The sequence below is a fragment of the Acanthopagrus latus genome, chromosome 21 (genome assembly GCF_904848185.1).
Source record: "Acanthopagrus latus isolate v.2019 chromosome 21, fAcaLat1.1, whole genome shotgun sequence".
Taxonomy (NCBI): Eukaryota; Metazoa; Chordata; class Actinopteri; order Spariformes; family Sparidae; genus Acanthopagrus; species Acanthopagrus latus.
Window position 1 is genome coordinate 18,701,151 of NC_051059.1, and position 21,047 is coordinate 18,722,197.

A 21,047-nucleotide genomic window follows, 5' to 3' on the forward strand; every position below is an offset into this window, starting at 1 on the left:
GCAGTACTTGCTTTGCAGTAGCATAATCAATAAAGAAAAAAAAAACAGGTAGGAAGCCATTGCTCTGCTGTTCTTGTACATCTCTCTACTCTCATTTTTAAGATATCCAGTAAAGACAATATTACATTTTTGCATTAAAATCTGTAAGAAAAAACAACGAGACCTTTGTACTGTATTTTCTTGGGCTGTGTACTTACATCCTAAATGTTTCTAATGATGTACAAACCCGGAGAAATCGTAATTCTGATCAAGGGAATGCTGGTTTGCTTTTGATTGTCGGTCGTTAACCTTGAGGGAAACACCAGATGATACGTTACGGAAAGGAGGAAAATTACATACTGTGTGTTTAAACCAAGTTTATAAAGAACAAACACGTTACAAACAAGTGAGCTTTTATTGAGTATTTTGCCTCATTATGTGTTTGACTGCCATTGGTTTATTACAACATTTGAGATTCATCACCATCAGAGCTGTTTGGTAAATGATATAAAAACATCCTGCAGGTCAAGTTTAAGATCTAAACCTCAACTTGAGATCTGTGTGTGTCTGGTTTTAAACATCAGTCAACTCAATAGCTGGAACTGTAAGGACTAGATATTGTGTGTAAATGGTAAAGTACAAGTCAGAAACGTGTTCAAAACATGTGAACAGATCAAAAGATCTCAAGTTAAGATTTAGCTCTTTACAATGGAATAAACGAGTAAACCCATCAAGGTCTAATATTTGCAACCCAAATCTGCTATTTTCATCCAAGTGCAATAATGAAAAAAACTTGGTTAACTGCTTCAAGTGGACTTTTTCTGCTTCTTCTTCTCTGCCTCTTCCTCTTTTTCCTTCTCAATCTCAGCCACGAGGGTCTCAATTTCCTTGGATTCCAAAATCTGAAAATAGCAAAAAAAAGAAAAAGAAATTAGCCTTCAAAGAGAACTGTTAAAAAAATTACACAAAAGCCAAACGTAATCTGCAGCACATCACCTTCAGTGGCTGATTCCGTCTGATAACAGCAAGTTCAATGTTTTTCCCTCCTGACTGGACAACCTGTAACAAAAGAAAATACTTGAAGTGACATATCCCAAAAAATCTGCATATTTTAACTACTGCAGCTTCTGCCTGACATTCATGTTGAGAAGCCGTGAGACAGTTTTGGAATAAGTATTTTAATGCAACTAAACAATCCTTGATTAATGATTACTGAGACTCATTTAGCAAAAATACACACATAAGATGAAATTTCTGTTTAACTTTGTTTGTTTTCTAAATGTTCTCCTGCGTTTGCCTGAACACAAGCAATATGGTGCAGGAAAACCTACATTTTGGCAGATCAACTTATGGTTCACATCCGGTGATTTGGATCTCGTGTGATTTTATTCTCACCATAGTTTTTGCATTTTGAAAAAAACATTTGCAAGGCACTAGGATAATCCTATTGTGAAGCAGTTCAGTAATCACCCAATCTCAATATTTATAGCCATTGACAAAGTGTGTTAATTCAAATGGGTTAATGCAAAGACTAAATGTGACCTTACCTCAAGCAGAGCTTTGATAGCCAACTTGATTGCCTCATTGTCTCCAGCAATGGCTTCATCTGTGTAATTCTTCTCCAGGAACTCCCTCACAGTTTTTGCACTACGGCCAATTGCATTTGCCTGATTTTTTTTGCAAGAATGACACAGAATGTAATTATTAGATCAATACACAGGGGTGCAAATGTGACAGGACCAAAATCACATACAAAGAGGCAACTCACTGACCTTCCAGGCGTGGTAGGTTCCTGATGGGTCTGTCTGATACAGCCTGGGAGTCCCATCGTAGTCAAAGCCAACAATTAATGCAGAGATGCCAAATGGCCTGCGGCCGTTGCTCTGAGTGTAGCGCTACAAAAATTACATATATAGATTGATGTGACTGGTCATTCTCACAAATCTTTCTTAGAAGTACAACAGTTTAGAATTTCATTTTACGCAAACCATCACAGGTCCACGAAAACTGACCCATACACTATTTTATGTTCCTGTCTAAACATGAAATCTTGCAGACACCTCTCAGTAAATGAACAACAAACAATCAATGAATGTTAAAGTTAAGTACCTGTTTCAGTGTCGCTATGTAGCGTGTGATGTACTCCACTGTGACTGGGTCCTCAACAGTTAGCCTGTGGCTCTGGCACTCAACCCGAGCTCTATTTATCACAATACGAGCATCTGCTGTCAGACCTGGAAAACATTTTAGGAGGTGAAGAGGCTTTGTGACATACAGGTAAAATAAGACACATGACAAAGGCCTCGTATATTACAGATATCTGCAATGAAACAGTGCCAGTGACAAGTGATCTTGGCCCGCTATGCCATTATACATGTATAATTCAGTTATTGAAAAAGTTTTGCTTCATGGAGGTACCTGCAAATGCCATGCAGACATGCTCATCCAGAGCACATATCTTACGGACGGTCCTCTCCTCCTGCAACTTTGCGACAGATTTCTTCTCAACACCGAGGACAACAATGTCCTTTCCTCTGATTCCAACCTGTACAGAAAAAATATTTAATTAATTTATTAACATTAGCAACATTGACAATTGTTGTATTACATATTTAATAGTATTGAGTACACATACAGAATCTTACATCAGGTGACTGAACAGACTGGGACCATTTTGGTGTAAAGGTCAGTACCTGTAAGACTCAAGTTTTCACGCCTTTATTTATCACCTGTGATGTGAAAGTATCAGTTTTCTACACGGAGGAAATAAAAGTGTACATCCAACTCAAGGAAGCGTCTCCCCTTCTAGGCCGCTGGTAACACTGTCAGCCATAGAGTTGATCACAGTGGACAGCAATAAAGGAGGATGTCTTCCTGCCGTCTGGTTCAAAAGTGGTTCAACTAACTTCACTGACAGTCGTGACCGGAGTATAATGTGGCAGAGCAACCACCAGACTTAAGTCCAGAGCCCTGCCTCACACTGCCTGCTGTTTCCATTATCTTTTCTGCTTCCGCCACTGTGTTGTGCTTTGTGGTCTTTCTGAGTCTCTGTTTGTTCTATGTACAATTTTGCATCTAAAAACAGTTTTACTGACAAAATTTAAGTCGTCCTGGGGCTTCTGGGTTGATGACTTGAATCATCACCTTTCAGGGAGCAGCCCAAGAACAGGTAATTTTTACCATCGTGAGTCGATCTGAATTCCTGAGATATATGTCCACACAACTCAAAATGAAAACTTTCAGAACTTATGTCAGGAACCCAACCACCCTCTATAGTGCACTGTACAAACGACCATTTGAAATTCAAGAGGGGGGTATTTTGATCGTTGAGATGCACATTGTGCACTGTTACTTTTACAGTCTGCTCAGAGACATACATGTAGGTTTCATAAACAAAGCTGGTCTACCATTATTCAGATTATTTCCAAAGGATAATTCTCAGACTTAAAAAAAAAGCTACCATTTTTCATTGAGTACTACAAAAGTTATCTGTAACTGGGGTAGGTGCAACTGCATCATGTTTAATGACAATTAGAACAATGTAAACTTAGTAAACAGGCCTACAGTGGAATTAAATGGAATTGTGCCGGCTTGAAAATAAATTGGAATAGTCATGCAGAGCAATATCAATTTGCTGATCGCCAAAAATCAAATATTGTGTCTGTAAAGTAGTGTTCGTTGGCATTATCACATTGAAACTGAAACTACTGTGAGAGTGACACAGCGACAATATGGATGCTGATAATTCTCTCTTTACATGTCCAGTAACTATTATTATGTATTGTGTACATGTGAAAGATAAGACTTTCACAACAACTGAGCGTAACAGATTGTTTTCTATACCATAATTTGCTAAATATGGTGCAAAAACAGCTCCTGCTAGTCGCTAGCTAGCTTAAGTTAGCTGGCTGGCTAACTGGCGTTTGCTAACGTTAGCATAAGCATTAGTTTCATTGTAGGACTTACCGCTGTGGAACCCTTCTTTACAGCTTCTTGTGCATACTCCACTTGAAAGAGATGACCATCGGGAGAGAAGACAGTAATAGCTCTGTCATATCGTGCCGCCATTGCACCCCAATACAAGTAGAATCACAGGAAAGTAAGGGAGACTTCAAGCAAATGATTCAGCTAGTTAGCATGTATCAGCGCAGTATGGAAGTTGCCGTGTGTTGAAAACAGCGCCTGCGCATGACCTCTGAACCTGGGCGATACCAAAACGAGGGTCCGTCAGAGGGAAATTTAAATTAAAATTGGACTAGAGTGCTCATTATTTGAATTGTGCAAGTGCATTGCTATGTTTTACCGTAAATGCAGCAACACAGAAAAGTGTCGAAGTTGATATTTGTAATCTAAATACCATTCAATAATTTCAGTTATCTTGATTATCGTTATCTAATTTGGGAATGGTGGTGCAATGTGGATCACATAATTTAAAACTGAAGAATAGGAGAATTGAATATTGTCATTATGTACTATTGCTTGAAACTGCCAGTGTTGTTATAATGATTAATGCGTTTTTTAAATATATTCAGGCTCCATCTGACTGCGTCTCCCCCTTTTTGTTGAGCGGTCCATTTCCCGTGGCCTTTAGGACTAAATCCCGACTGTTCCAATATACGAAACAGAGGTGAAATTGCTATTCGATTATGCCAAAATAGGAGTGTTTACACTTACATAAATATGTGCGTTAAAACACTGTATTTAATTCTTGATGATTTTGAACACCACGCATTCCCGTGTAATTGAAATAAACCTTACTCATCCATTATGATTTCAAACGTGCCACATCCCCCCCAAAACGGACCACTGCATTTCAAAATTGCATCCTATTCTGAACTGCTTGATCTGAGTTCTACCGATTTGTTAAGTGTGTTGGCTACTTTTGACATTTATGCTCTAGTTCACGCCAATTTCATAGAGTATCACCATGTCGGTGGCGTTTGCACCTCACAGGCAGCGTGGGAAGGGTGATATAACACCCGCTGGAATACAAAAGGTAATTCATCTTTTTTAGCGCGTCTCAGAATGGAGGCTGTGGCACCAGGCGCTGCTAGCCTTTGAGCTAATCGATGTAGCAGTGCCCATCCAAGTCTCGCTGTGAATAGATCGAGAACAATTTTGCAGGGTCAAAGCGCGGTGAATATGAACCTCTCCGGAGCCCGGGCGCCATGTGTAGACGACGGGTATTGGGTCGATTTACCGAACGAACATATAATTGTACTTGATATGAATTTAGGCCTGCCGTTTTTGTTAGCTAGGGACAGCTAGCTAGCGAGACGCGTCTTTTGTTAGCTAGAAACGCACACTCACATTTAAGAAAAAAAAAAAACGCCCCCCGTCCTCCTCTTTGTTTTCAAATTAGGGCGCAATAACCGCTAGCAAACAAAGAAAAAAAACAAAACAAACCACTCTGCGTCAATTATTTGTTAAATGTCGTGTTATAACGCACAGTATAATCATGTGATGTGAATCTCTGCATTTACTTTTGCAGCTACTTGACGAAAACAACCAGCTGATCCAGTGTATAATGGATTTTCAGAGTAAAGGAAAAACAGCAGAATGTTCACAGTAAGTCATGAAGAACACCACCCGTGTGTGCGTTACTGTGTTTTGTTTTTTTTTTCTTTTTTAAAATTCACATTAACTCAAAACCTGTGACTGATTGACTCCCCATCTGCCCAGGTATCAACAAATGCTGCACAGAAATTTAGTCTACTTGGCGACGATAGCAGACTCCAACCAGAACATGCAGTCTCTCCTCCCTGCAGTGAGTACTGATGCTTGCTGCCTGTTTTGATTGTGACTAACAGTGTCTGCCTCATAAGTTGTGTTGTATAAACTCATGTCCAGAACACATCTCTTGGTCTCTGGTTCATGTAGATCATTTGAAACAAAACCTCAGACACACATAAAGGAAAAAAACAGGGTTCAGGACAAAGATATCATTGCAATATTGCTTGGACTCATAAACAGTGATGTTACACACAAATTGTCTGACATATGTCATTTCCAATGTATAATAGCCCACATTACACAATATTTAATACTTAACAGGTGGTGTAAAATTTCCTGTTTTATTTCTTTCTCTTTTTGATGGTTTAAATTTAGATTGCTTGTCACAAAGGGGTAATACTCTAGCTTTTGTGTACAGCAGTTGTTGTTTGTTTGTTTGTCATTGCCAAGGGAGCTTTTCACAGTCTGGAAATTTCACTCCAGTGATGTCACCAAGGTTGCCAGTTTGTTTGTTTGTTTGTTTGTTTGTTTGTTTATTTATTTTACCTTGACCCATATAAGGGGTGATGAGTGTTGATATCGCTGCTTCTGCTGCAGTAATATCAGTTGCAATACCCCGGATCTTGAATACAAATGCACTAGTGTACGCCTATTGTCACCTATTGCCCTTTATCGATGCACCAACATTATGAACTTTTCTGTGCACTCAAGTTTGTAAGAGGTGGTTAGTTGGCCATAAAAAAGCCGATTGTTTGTAGAATGCATCCAATCATAAGTAATGATGCAGTAGATTGAATTTAATGTTAATTAATTGTGTAAAATATTCTGTGCAAGTTATTGTTTTTGTGCTCTCAAATCAAATCATACTCATCAACACCTCTTGACGTTATTGATGATCCCTAGATGTGACTGTGATGGTCTATTCAGTGATTAGGTGCTCATGAATTGTACTGTAGGTGTATTGTTTTTCAGTTTTCAGATGTACAGTATTACTTAAAATGTATTGATTAACGTACATCAAAGAAGTACTTTGTTAAAACATTCAGATATCATGGCTTTGATCTGCTTTTGTCTTGATTGTCTTTTTTTCTTTGAGTGGCTCAGGCTACAGTGTGTTTCAAGCCAGCTGATGTGTGTTTTTGTGTCGATGTTGTGCGCCTGCAGCCGCCCACTCAAAACATGCCCATGGGCCCTGGTGGTATGAACCAAAGTGGACCCCCCCCTCAGCCTCCTCACGGTCACAACATGCCCTCGGAGGGTATGGTCAGTGGTGGCCCTCCAGCCCCACACATGCAGAACCAGATGAATGGACAGATGCCTGGTAAGTGACCCCATCATCACCACCCAACTTCCCTCCCTCGTCTTTCTCTCTATTCGTTTCCCTTCTTCTCCCTCAGTCCCTGTCTCACTTGGGTTGCCTAGCAACACCACAGAACTGTGAAGGAGGTCGCTCTGCTGAAGGATGATGTCACCCATTTGCCAGCTCTGGTGGTGGTCTTGGACTTGTACTCTGATTATAGTTATCCTTTCATATCATGGTTTGCTTCAGTGTGAGCTTTGTTTGCAAATGAAATTGATCATTTAAAATCAAAACAAAAAACTGCAACATAATTTGAGAGCACTGATTACTGCACCGCACAAATGTTGATGGCATAGTTACAGAAAGATAGAAAATGTTGCCACTGTGGAGTTGCTTTTTTTCTGGCATGGCAGTGCTCACAACTGTAACATCTTATGGATTTCAGTTGAAAGTTTATAACAGGGAATATGCATTTCGCTAGTATTAAGGGCCTACATAAAAGTTGACCTTCACTTTAATGCTCTGTGGTCACTTCTGAAAGACTGAATATGTCAGTCATTGAGCTGACTGGAGAGTCAGCAGTGGGCAGTTTAGAGTGTCAAGAAATGGGACAACCCTTCAAGACCCTCATTCATCATCAGTATCCCGATAACCAAGTGCAGCAACGAATGCCACGTTGAAATTTGTCTACTACAGCACACAAATCATCTTGAACAACGTGATGTTTGCTAGTTAGCTACCGAGACATATGTTGACTAGTAGCGATGGTTTTATGGTTGTTATAAAAAAAAGTACCATCATACATTGAAACGACAGAGAATTCTCAAAACCATCTGTTTCAAGTGTGCCTCTGAAAAACCTCCATTTGGAGGGCCATGTAGCCATAACACTTCGCCCCGCACCTCTATCCCAACAAGAATCAGGACACCCTGCCCCAAGGATTGAACGCACGCAACATACAGCCAAGTGGTAGGGGTAAGAGGTGTACTCGGATAGAGCCTTCTTTATAATGTGGTACACAAAGGAGTTTTACTTGCTCCTTTTATAAGAGAAATCTGTCTACAATCATTAAGGTCATTTTATTTATCCAATGTCATTTGCTTTTTATGGAAACACAGCTCAGATAACTGTTGTTCACAGAGTATGTGTGCTAAATATTTATGCTGTTTTTCAAAGTGAGTCGTGAATCATCTCTGCTGTTGTTTTCCAGGGCCTAATCACATGCCCATGCAAGGTCCCGGTCCAGGCCCCAACCAGCCCCCGAACATGCCCAGTGGCTCTATGAATATGCCCCCCAGCAGCCATGGCTCGATGGGTGGTTACAATCACACCGTCCCTTCTTCCCAGGGCATGCCAGCTCAGAGCCAAATGAACATGACCCAGGGCCAGCCCATGGGAAACTATGGGCCTCGGCCAAACATGAACATGCAGCCCAATCAAGGTAAAACAACTCTTTTGCTAGTTTCCACTCGGTTGTGTTGTTTATCCAGTGCTTTATCACCAGCTACACATCATGTTCTTGCATCTTGATAAGCCAAGTAGTACGTGCAAAGGATTTCTACCACAACGTGAGAGTTAACGCCTTATCACAACAGGCCCTATGATGCACCAGCAGCCGCCTTCCCAGCAGTATAACATGCCTCCTGGTGGAGCCGCACAGCACTACCAGGGGCAGCAGAACCCGATGGGAATGATGGGTCAGGTCAACCAAGGGAACCATGTGATGGGGCAGAGGCCAATGCCGCCTTACAGACCCCCCCAGCAAGGTATACCCCTCAGAGTGTGTCTGTCGAGTGTGCAAGTTGTGAGTGTTGGTCTTTCTTCTCCCTAACCCACCGTCCTGCATTTCTTACTCTTGTTCCTTTTCAATTTCCTCTATCTCCACCTCTCTAGATCACAGACATGTTGATGACTAAACATGTAACCTAAAGCCTCCAATCATAAAATTAGTCAAGTGACCAAAAGAACGCTTTCTAACAAGAACTAGCGGCAAGGAATCCATCCTCTCTACTCTTCCCCTCACAAACCGATCCAACAACACCTTGAATCTACTTGTGTGTATGTTGTGTGTATGTGTATGTAGGACCCCCTCAGCAGTACCCAGGGCAGGAAGACTACTATGGGGACCAGTACAGTCACGCAGGACAGGGAGCCTCAGAAGGTAGGAGAAACCCTCCAGGCACTTGGAGAAAAATCAACAAAAACAAAAAAAAAATTAAAACCCAGGAGTTGTGTTAAAACACAAATGATGCAAAGAGACTGTGAGAAAAACCAAAAATCAGTTTCTTCATTATTTTCTGGGAAATCAAATTGACTTTAGGCAACAAAGTAAATAATGGAATCCAATTTTGAGTAAACATCCACATGCCTATTCCTAAAGGTGCTGAAATCCATGGATAAATTGGCACTAAGGGTGCACAATCTGGCCAAAAAAATAATATCAGAATCTATTTAATCATAATAACAATCCACAATCTGAATTTCTAAATGCCCTTCCACCTACCGATCCAGAGTTTTATATTAATTTATTCATTTGCGCCATTAAAACACATTATTGAATTTAAAATGGTTCTTAAGCACAAGCTCCTCATCCACCGTGCTGCTACCGGTAGCTCAAGTTGCGTTGTTTACGGTATACCACCCAAGAATTCACCCAGTCAGCAAAGCCATCTAGTTGGCACATTACTCTATGGATTGCTCATGTGGCACTGATCTACTAGTCAGTGAGCTTAAATGATGTTTAGAAACAGAAGTAAGTGGACATTTAATACCACAATCTCCTATGAGTCACCTGAAATGCAGATTTCGGATGCCTTCAAGTTAAATCATGATCAGGAATTAGTAGCCAGATGTCACATTCTGCCAACACTTCTCAAAGTGACATCAAACAGAGTGCCAAACAGAACAAAGGCTTGAGAACAGGTGTGGCATGCACAGTTCATGTGTGCACCTTGAGAGTGCCATGCGCGTAGGCAAAAAAAAAAAATCACAATTTCACTGTCAGTGTATAGAAAGATGCCTATGGATTGGGAGTGAATGTTTGTGGAATTTCCAACTTAAACACAAACTTCACAACAGAGTTCCTGCCTTCTAAGATCTGTCGGCAGCACTCAGAAAGTTGGCAGATTATCGTGAGGTTGAATATCCAGTTCTGTTTACTTCTGTAACTTAGGACCAAACTTTCATTACAAACATTTGTTTGCTTCTCGAACGACAGCAAGATATTGTTAATGTCATTCCCCCGTTGCTTTTGCAGTTGAGTGAGTTGCGTGTTTCAACAAAGGCAGCCAGCCTTTTAGTTAGATTTCCTTCATACTGGGGTGGTGTTATTGCATTAGCAGCAACACTGAAAGATTAGATTCACTGTAAACAACACCTTCTCTTTCTTTGTCCAATTAACATTTACTTATTTGTTGTTTGTTTTTGTTTTCTCTACTGACTACACTATTTTCCTTTTGACCTTTCAAACACATTTTCCCCCTTTTCAAGTAAAATTCTGATATTTTGAGGAATAAAAAAACAAGATGCTGAACTTATGGCATGATCAGTTTCATATTATCACACTGATATAATTTCAAGCATAAAGTATCACCTAAGTTATCTCCATATATTGAGTTGATGTAGGTCATAGTGGTTAGTGCCTTTGCCTCCACTATATTCTGGTCTAGGCATTGGTCGGCTTTATGAGAATCCATCACAACACTGCTATCTTTATACCTTCCTTTAATATGTGTGGTCACAACAGTGTTGACTTCATATAGTATTGTGTTTTTTTGTTTTTGTTCCTTCTTTTTCTAAAGATATGAATTGCTTTAAACAGTACATAGTAGTACCTAAACATTGAATATCTATTCACTCATATTATCCAGCCTAGAGTAAATATATTACTTGACACTTGATCCTTTAACTCTTATTTGAACCTATTTATTTTATGTATCATTTACAAGGAAACTTTGTACACAACGCTGTTATGTTTTCAGTGGCTAATGTGTTGCATCCTAACAGCAACATCCAAATGGAATATTGATTTCTTAATAGCGGAGAATAAGTCCTTCATTTAATGTCTACCCGCCTGCTGTGCTGTTGTGCTGTAGTTGTCAACACGTTGCTCACATTGCCTGCTGTTACCCCCTGAAGGTAATGCCCAGTATGGCCAACAGCAAGAAGCATACCAGCAAGGCCCTCCCCAGCAGCAGGGCTACCCGCCACAACAGCAGTACCCAGGCCAACAGGGCTACCCACCACAACAGCAGGCTTACGGTGAGTTATCTTCTTTCAAACAGGGGCACATATTTTTCCTGTAGGAGGCACTGTCGTCTCTCTTTAGCTACCCTTTTTTTTTTTTTTTTTTTTTTTTTTGACTGTTGAATAATTCCTCCTGAGTGAGCTGGTGGTTCCTGCCCCTTGGAAATGTAACTGTGCCAGATGCATGTCAAGACATCATCAAGAGCAAGGAATTAAAGGACCACCTTAATGAATGGTTGGGGGATTGGAGCTTGGTGGAAGAGAAATTTAATCAGTAGTGGTGGCTGGCACCACATTAGCATTTCTCCTGGTGCTGCAGTTTGATATGACACACTGTTCTGAGGGTGTGTGAGAGGTGCTTTGGCTGATGGGTACAGACATTGGGCAAACCCTGTGTGTAGACCGCCAGCTGAACATTTTCTGCTTCCTGCATTTTTGATAAATAGTGAAGCAAAGATATCCTTAAATCTGTAAACATACATATTAAAGAATAGGTTCAAGTTAAGTGAAAGGACAAGATGCAAACTAACTATTTTCTAGCTAACCATGCTAGCTGATGTTACCATTAATGCCATTAATATTTGCATCCCGCGCATGTCCTCCTGCGCAGTGATTCGGCTTACTGGTGTAGTGCGGTAGAAAGAAACAAGGTCTGTGGATTATCCTTTGTAGCCAGGTCATGATTTCTGGAAAAACAAATTGCTGTTTCACTTGAGTTCTTTTGACGCTTTGAGCACCACAAACCGAGTACCATCTCGTTCAATTATGTCTGAGAGAAGGCAGACATCTCTAAGGTGGATGTCACAACTCACACCAAAAACATTCTGGATGGATTTAAATAAGCACTATGAGTGAGAGGGAAAACATGTATTTTTCATTTTGCGGTGAACCGTCCCTAAAGTTAAGACACTTAGTTCTGTACTTTATTTTCTAACTTTAGGTTATTCACAATGAGTACGTGACATTGCAATTCAACCAAAATGAATAAATGATTCCACATGCAATGTAAGTATTTAAGCTCCTGCAGCTCTTTGGTCTTTTTCTGCCTCATCCCATTTTTCAGCGAAACTTTCCATCACTCAGCCTCTATCTGAACCAGAGCTCATGTCAGTAATGAGCTAGCGGAGAGGCTGTGAGGTGAGATCCATCTGGCACGCACGCATGCCTTCTCTCGCAGGCCCCCACAAGGTTACGCTCAACAGCATAAGGCATTATGAGCGCCTAACGATGCTGCGTGGGCCTCATTTGACTTGAGCCCCAGTCAAGCTTCGCTCGGTCCTTCACAGCACCTGCATAGACAGCTACAGTGTACGGGGGCTGATGAAGTGATTTTTATTTTTTCTCCTCCGTTTTTTTTTTTTTTTTTAATGAAGCCTGCTCCTCTAATGAAGACCAACAGAATCCTTGATGTCTCGTTGCATTAGGGAACCACCGCCCGGCTCCAACTTGACTCACTCATTCTCATTCATTACTGAGTCAGGCGTTGTGGAGGCAGCCTAAACAAATGGGTCTGACATATCCACCATCCTCTTTGTCATCCATCAGCTTTTTTATTGCAACCCATTAGTGATAGTAAACTAACAGGGAGTCCCTAGAGTTCTCGGAGTAACAAGTAGGAAACGGTTAATGAGCAAAACTTTAGGCCATTTTCACACTGGGTTGCTTTGTTGGAGTCCAAACCTGAGTTTCGATTGTCTCATGTTTCTCTAAGCAGGTGATAAGACTGAAGACTGCACTTTGAGTAAAGAAGAAGGAAAAAAAGCACAAGCTCTGCTCTTTTAATCATGCAGCGTTGAGTGTTATTTGGTGTGGACCTGCAATGATAAGCTGTTGACTATTAGATTAATTGCCAACTTGTTTCATAACCATTTAATCTGTTATTTTCTTTTAAACTAAGGAGAAAAAAGTGTAATAACTCTGATTCCATCTACTTAAATATGACTTTTATGTTTTTTGACTCCGCTATGAAAGTAAACAAGTGTTTTCATCTATCAATAATTTTCTAAAGCACGCACAAAGAGGTTTTATGAAGAGAGTTTACTCTGTCAAGCGTGCATCATTATAAACTGACTTCTTAATGTTTTTGTCGTAGGTCCCTCTCAAAGTGGCCCAGGACAGTATCCTAACTATCCTCAGGGGCAGGGCCAGCAGTATGGGGCCTATCGCCCTCCTCAACCTGGACCCCCACAGGGCCAGCAGCAACGGCCCTATGGCTACGACCAGGTGAGTATATCCAAACCATCAGACAGCCACAAAGACTAGTTTAGATATTTGTCTTAGTTTGTCCCTTATTGTGTTTAAGCCAGACTATTTATATATTTGTGTAGAGAAACCAGAAGTTAGAACGTAAACATTGAAGAGTAGACTGTTATGCATGCTGTCATCGTATTTGGGGGTTAAATCAAATCCAAAACAGAGTGTATGTGTTACTGTTGTCTTTCTCTTGTTAATTTGACTTGCATATCCTGGTTTATATGGTATGCCAATACAGTGAAATATGGGCTTAAAGAGGACTCTTCCTTAAACGTGATGCAGACTGCTCTAGTGTTTAAAGGGAGATCTATTTGTTGCCCTGTATTTCCTGTGGTCTTATGTGGGGACCACAGCTACACTTTGATATCTTTATCTTTGAATATTCAGGGGCACATGAGGAAATAAAGACCCGGGGATTTGAACCCCTGACTAGCTCTGTAAGAAGCAAAGGTAATGGTTGCTGTGAAGACCTCAACGTCCAATCTAGACTTTTTGACCACCTAGCCTTAATTTGCATTTGTTTTGTTTTCTTCTGTCTCTCTTTTATTCTTTATCTCCCCCTTCCATCTGTCTCTTTTTCTTTCTTGAACCTTTTTCTTTTTACTTTTTTATTTTTGTATTCTTTATTTTGTTATTAACCAGGGGTCGAATTGTAAGTCATGAGGTCCAGAAACACAGCATGCTTAGTCTGCAGAGAGACAGCCAAAAGCCTAGGGCCTTGGCTGTGTCCTTTTAATCTCTGTAATTTACAACACTGGTTTGGATGACTATTGTGCTTATGATTACGCTCATATATTCTAATTAAAATGTTTACCAGAATGTGAAATCATAGTTTGTTTTCCAAATTTGTTTCCATGTATTTTCCATTGATGCCAAACACATACTTCGACCCCTGTTTAGAAATGCATCAACTACTGTTCTTGCACTGAATTTGTCTCACTTGAAGCTACTGTCCACTATTTATTAATGAGGAAAAAAAAAAACCTCCTCAGCCATGCTGCTGCAGAAACCTGAGGTATGAAGTGAGAATTTAGAAGCTCACAAGTTGTGAGGCCATGCTGCCACCTGCTGGTCAACACCGGCACATGCAGCCATAAATCATGGTTTGCAGTAGGATATGGTTGAAACCACAGATGTTTGCACCCTATTGAGATTTGTGAATATAAGCTTTTTACTCCTCGTTTTTGAGAAGGTCAGTAATACGAGCCTGTCACATTTTCTCTCCACAGGGCCAGTATGGAAATTACCAGCAATGAGAGATGGTCACAGCAACCCACACAGCTCTCTGCCCTGGTCTCTGTCTGAGCTTTGACCTCTGGTCAGCTGCTAAGCAGACTTTAATGATGGTTGTAGCTCATTGAGATTCTCTCAGACACGAACGTACAACACCCAAAAACACAAGATAGGTTTCCCCTCATCTTCGGGCTCTTATCTTTGCCTATAAAATGTATTCTGTTAAATATGTACGTTGACTTAACAATGTTAAAGTCCATGACTCAACCTCTGGTCCAGTATGTCTCAAAGCAGCAATGCCTTAAAAAAATGGAACTGCCTTATCCTTTAGCATTGCAGATTGTGAAACAGACTAACAAAATTTTTGGATATCAGAGTTGACTTTAAATGTACAGTTTCGATCTACTGTGGTGCATTGTTTCTCTATCCCTCAGCTCCTTGTTCATAAGAAGCAATAATGCCAGCAGTAGGGAAATGTGTGGGGGCCTGAAATGATGCACCAGACGAACTTCCCGCTAGGCCATGGTACATGTCTTGATGTATGTGATGATGTAAAAATATATTTTATGCTTTTTAGATCAAGCTAACTTTGTATAAGACATTGGAAACTAGTACTAAAGCTGTGTTGTTTATTTCATGAAGTGTATGTGTCAATGTTTTTTTTTTATTATTATCTTTAAAGATGATCCCATCCAGCACGTGTTTTTCTTTGTTTTTTTTTTTTTTTATTATTTCTTTGTGGTGTTGACTCGTATGACTATTCACATGGTTCTGCTACTTCAGTGATACGGACACTGTATGAATTATGTAAACGTAGAAAATGAAACAACATGAACAGAAATACTTCAAATACTAACCGCATACCTGGAATTAGAAAAATGTTAATTGTCTGAAAACACATGAAACGATCTCTGTATTCTGTTAAGCTGTGTATCTAAGTCAATGAAAAATGTACAGCAAATTTGGCTCATGAGTATTATTTTTTTATTTTTGCATTTACCTGACAGAATAATAATAATAACCTTACAGACACATGTGCCCGAAGTGGTGAAATGTAGCAGATGCCACTGCACGTTGTAAGTTTTCATGCTCTCCGGAGCCCCCTTTTTTTTTTTTTTTTCCCCCCATCTATACAAGCACCTCAGTCTTGTCCATTGACTGCAAACTAGTGAGTGGGAAAGATCAAACTCGGTATATTACGTATTTCTGACAAGTACTTTGTTTTGTTTGTCTTGACAATGCTGGAATCCCCTTTTCCCCTTTTTTTGAATAAACGTCTAAGTTGATGTCATTCAAATAGTGTTGTGTGTGAATAATGAAGTTACTGTCAAATATGTAACATAAGATGTGAAAATAATGTTCTGACATGGATTCCTTAATTTCACAGTAAAGACTGGTTGTGCAGTTTCATATCACTGGCTTGATATCTGTTTTATGGTGCGTACTTTATTGATCCCATATGTACAGCAGCATAAAGAAGAGGAGTTTATTGTCCTCGGATATTGTTTATATGGCTGTTTTAATATTTTGCATTCTGCACCCCCATCCAAGTGGTCACATTTGTGTCATGACGATGTATAACTGTACATTACAATAAATTGGAAGAATCTTTAATATATTTTTTGACTTGTGTTATTTATAGCATTTGACCTTTTTTTTTTTTACTAATGAGCTCTTAGCGTCCGTCCTGGCAACAACATAAACAAGATGTGCCCTATTGGTGCCGTCATAATGTGACAGTATGATATAATTGTTTTGTCTTCATCTCCTATCTGGTAATCAGTTTCCGACTGATAATGACCCCGCGCCGCTCAGCAGCATGTCTGCTTTGTCCAGATGCATCCAGAGAGGTCCAGAGCACATTTACACCCAAAATTACCTTCCGTGTCCCTCTTTCCCCTTCTGCTCCCTCCAGAGAGGGAGAGGGACTACCTGTCACATTGGGGGGAGTGATACAGATGGTACACCAGATGTGTGGCCGAAGCACGTGATGGGAGAGCGGCGTTGGTGTTAAGAGGGCCACCGACTGCCTGGGCTGCCTTGGTGCCGATGATGAGTGTGTTTGTGCGTGTGGATGTGGGCAAGAAGAGCAGCTGAAGTGCTTTCAGGAGAGAAGGAACTTTTTCTTTTTAAAAGTGCGCCTATGTATAAAATTTGTGTGTGTGTGTGCACTTGTGTAGACCCCGCTCAGGTTTAGTGGCATCTCCTAGTCACCCCACCATCCTGCTGCTCCACAGCTGGCCGCCCCACCCTTCCCAGCTGCCACTGGGGCTCCCCCCGGCCCCTCCGCTTGGCAGAGATGGCGTTTTGGGCGCTCCCCCACCAGTCCTCCCTGGCAGCTGCTGCCCTCAGCTGCGCTCTCGCAGACGGTATTGGGGTCGGACAAAGTCACTCCTCCTGTGACTGTGTCTGGGGCCGTTGGGGGAGGATGAAGAGGTGGCAAGGAGACTCTTACCTCCTATGAAAGATCTCCTTTAAACGGTCATGGATTTAAAGTGATGGGCATGTAACTAAAAAGCGAGGCGGTGGAGGAATTTGTATATTAATTTCTGTGGTGGTTTATTAATGGCTAACTTGTGCAACCAAATATTACAAAGTGCACTGGTGCACAAAGGCTGTCTTTGGCTGTGTAGTTCTAAATGAGTTATCAAGGAAGCTTACAGGAGAACATCACTCCATGCGTGTTCGGCGATGGCGAGGCAGATAGCAAAGTGGCAGCGTCATTTAAGAGGATGATTATCTTGTTCAATATTTTGATAATTATAATTCAGGGCACCTTTCGGAGGAGGCTCCTAACCACTGAGGGGAAAATGACATTGTGATCATAGCTGGCAGGCAAGATGTGATCTCTCTCTCTCTCTGCCTCTCTCCCCCTTTCCCTCCCTGTCTCTCTCCCACTAACTCTCCCTTTCACTCTCTCATACCCACACTCTCGGTGTGACAGAAAGTCTATGGGGAGGTATAAGAGGTAGTTATGGGGGGAATGCAGCAGCCTCCACAGTTTAATTGGAGATGTGTCACACTAAATAAATGGTGCAAAAACAAGCGCTGACTGGAGGCTTGAGGGAGGGGCCCTGGGGAGGCAGCCTGTTTTATTGGGCAGGAGCTTTGCACCGCTCCAGGGTGAAACTGGGCTATGCACTGCTGAGATAGCCTCAAACCACCAAACCACCAGGCCCTCCCAAAGACTACTGTGGAGGAAAAAGACAAAGGCATTAATTTCACTCGGCGGAAGCACATCTTTATCGGTGCCGGGGAGGAAAGGTGTGGGTGAACCTGCTGACCCCGCTGTTCCCTCCTCCAATAGAGCACCCTCATCTGCAATTTCAATTTCTTGCACGCCAGCGAACAAATCCATAATTGTTAAATCTCGAGCAAGTGCCGTCTGCCTCACTTGCTCCAAGATCTAATGTATGTCAATTTATGTTTTGTGGAGACAGCAGCCAACAGCCTCCAGCCAATCCCATTTCCCTGCATAATCCATACATGACCTCCAAGTTACCAGAAAGAATGTGTTTTCCAATACTCTATCAATGTTGATATAGCTGTTTACTCGCTCCCTCTCGCGCATGCGTGTGCATGTACGTGTGCACCTCGGATTCCAGGGTTCATGGCACGAGTTTTTGATTTACCTCTACAGTGTGCCGCAGTAATTGGATGTGACACCATTCTCTCTGCTCTCCCTGGGGGATATAACAGGAATCTGACTATTATGGCCCGAGTCATGAATATGTCACAACAGCCGCAAACAAAGGCCCCGTGATTTGGATAAGGCTCCTCTTGTATGTTGTCCCTGCACTGATATATGAGATAAATGCTGCGAGGGTAAATGAGTTTTTCTGTAAAGCAATTTGCAGTGTTTACAAAGAATGATTAATTGCCATTGTTTGGGAAAAAAAAAGAAGCTAAGGTAGAGACAATGTTCAATATTACATGTTCATCGCTGTGCCTGCCAGATCCATATTCGCCTCACAGATATTTGAGCAAGCCATTACATCTACTTTCGAAACAACTGGAAAAGATTTTTTGGACCTGACATACACAAACAAGGGTGATCCCCTGGAAAGACATTGTTTTGCATGCGTCAGATGTGCGCTGCTTTGTTTAAATCCCATCGTTTGTTGAAGGGTTTAGCCATCAAATCAAATTGAGTGTGCTGTTTTGTATGTGCTCTAGCCTCATAAAAGTAGTCTCTGGGTGGAATAGCAGGTATGCTGATATCAGTATTCCCACAGCCTGCATAATTGCTGTAATTTGCTTTCCCTTTGGGTAATCTGTAAACATGGCTGTTTTGATGTTTTTGGCATCCTCCATTGGCTGAGCTCTCTACTCCTCCAGTGGAGCCCCCATCCCAGCCCAGGGTGACACAAATAGATCCTTCCCCAGAAGGCGCACGTAGTTCCACATGGGCACAATCAATACAGCCCAGTCATCACTGGAACTGTGGCGGTATTAAAAGCACCCCGTGAGCTGGTTCTCACCAAGCCGGCGTTTTAGGGAAATAAAGCTATTGATCCTCCGGGGCCTCTGGCGGAGCATTAACCTGGGCCTACAAATTAGAACGTGCTCATCTGGACACATCTGCCTGCAATGTTCCCAAAAAGCCGGTCCCAGGGAGAGAAAAGGAGGGCTGCGAGGCCTGCTGCTTCCAATGATGAGTAGAGCGCTACTTGACGTCCGTGTCGGAGCAGGGGAGGCGTCTGGATGCCCGGGACTTCCATTAGAGGCCCAGGATGGTGGCATGGGTCGATGCGGTAAGGTTTGGTTGGGGGTACTCCATCTCAGATCAGTGTGGTTCCTTCCCCCTGATGTAGAGAGAGAGGGGGCTGACCCGCGGTAAACCTGAACTCCTGACTGGAAGGACAATGAGGGAAAAGGGGTTGCTGCTTCCAAAGCCTGTTCCAGCAGTGTCAAAGACTTTGACTCTTTTGTAGGATTCTATATCAAATACCAGAATATACATCGATCTTGGTGCATTTCGCAGAAACATCCAGAAGCGGTGCTGAAATTGTGAATTTTCAAATGCAAATTTCCTCTAAAGCACGCTGCAGTCACCTTATTTGAAATCTCGCGTGATAAAGAATTCCTGGATTTGGTGCAACAGTAAGCTGTGATTTCCATTTTCGGATTACATTTCTATTTGTCTGCAAAACCTAGAATTAGCCTTCCCTTCCATGGCACCACAGGACTATTTGAGCCATCGATTTAAATGTATCGCTTGCTGGGGTGTCATGCGAGTCAGTAATTATATTTGACTAGTAGATCAGAGAGTGGATACACTGAGATAGAAACACAAACACAGTTGTGTGCATCTACGTGAACAGACATAGCTGCAGTAAAGACCTTTTTTGATTGGTGTTCCCTCTTTTTAACCAACCCCAACACACCTCTGTGACGCGTGGGCCGGCTTGACCCCTGCACTTTTTCTTTTGACACAAATTGTGATTCAAATAGTAGAGTTTCCCCAATTTCATTTCACCTCCACTCCGTGTTCAAATGTCACACACTCTCCCGGAGAGCTTTTCCACGCTTTGAAACCTTCGCGTGATTAGTGTTTACTGATGAGGAGAGCCCATGCATCTCTCTCTAACAATGCATTTCACCAGCCACACTCGCACAGACGGAGACACTTTGGAAACTTTGCCTCTTTTTTTTTTTTTTTTTTTCTCAGCCTGCCCTAACAGTGGGAAGCCTGGAAGTTCTCTGCCCCAGTTCTCCATGTCCTTGAGAGTTGTGCCTTCGGGCCGGGGCTGGTGGGGTCCTGCGGTGCACAATGTGTGCTTCTCACTCAGGCTCCCGCTGTACTCCGCCGCCCCTGCATGGCTCTGGAGAGTTGCCAAACTCTGAGGGGTTGTCCATGCGAGCGGGGGAGCGTTCGCGTTGCCACAGAACTGCTCCAAAACATCTCACTTCCTTCCCCCATGACAGTCCACCGGATATAAATCACTTTCCCCGGATTGGCCGACTACAATGGGATGCTCGGGAAGATGTTGTTATGAATAATCAGACTAATTGCAATAAACAGTGTGTAGTGATGCGCAAATGACTGAGGATCTTGTTCTTTCACATCCGGCTTTTTCTCGCAAAGGTTATACCATAGGGTAGGAGTGTGTGATGCCAGCTCAGTGAAGTCAGCAGAGGCCCGTGTTTGAAACGCGAGGAAAATTGAATTCTTTACGATGAAAATCACAGTAATATGTTTCGGCACTACTTCACTTTTGTTTGATGATTAAATTAACATAAGAAGAGACAATTACAGAGGGTGGTCATAATTTGTAGCTGTATGTGTTTGACAAATCTCTTT

At 41.8% G+C, this 21,047-nt stretch overlaps 2 protein-coding genes across 5 annotated transcripts; one reads left to right on the plus strand and one right to left on the minus strand.

The window, feature by feature from the left end:
• Positions 1-373: 373 nt before the first annotated feature.
• Positions 374-4,166, minus strand: psma8 (proteasome 20S subunit alpha 8). The gene is made up of 7 exons (XM_037083769.1): positions 3,946-4,166; positions 2,398-2,524; positions 2,089-2,213; positions 1,752-1,874; positions 1,527-1,646; positions 976-1,038; positions 374-881 (listed from the first exon to the last, which is right to left on the minus strand). Exons 1-7 carry the CDS (start codon positions 4,045-4,047, stop codon positions 786-788), a joined length of 756 nt encoding a protein of 251 aa, XP_036939664.1. The 5' UTR covers positions 4,048-4,166; the 3' UTR covers positions 374-785.
• A 614-nt stretch (positions 4,167-4,780) lies between these two features.
• ss18 (SS18 subunit of BAF chromatin remodeling complex) lies at positions 4,781-16,361 on the plus strand. 4 transcript variants are annotated; one of them, XM_037083766.1, is made up of 11 exons: positions 4,907-4,975; positions 5,471-5,547; positions 5,662-5,746; positions 6,877-7,033; positions 8,223-8,453; positions 8,608-8,778; positions 9,096-9,173; positions 11,150-11,272; positions 13,350-13,480; positions 13,898-13,960; positions 14,740-16,361. In XM_037083766.1, the coding sequence occupies exons 1-10, from the start codon at positions 4,907-4,909 to the stop codon at positions 13,913-13,915; spliced, it is 1,140 nt and encodes a 379-aa protein (XP_036939661.1). In that variant the 3' UTR covers positions 13,916-13,960; positions 14,740-16,361. The 4 variants fall into 4 exon arrangements, with proteins under 4 accessions (XP_036939663.1, XP_036939661.1, XP_036939660.1 ...); XM_037083765.1 differs by lacking the exon at positions 13,898-13,960; XM_037083767.1 differs by lacking the exons at positions 4,907-4,975; positions 13,898-13,960 and adding an exon at positions 5,042-5,162.
• Positions 16,362-21,047: the final 4,686 nt, after the last annotated feature.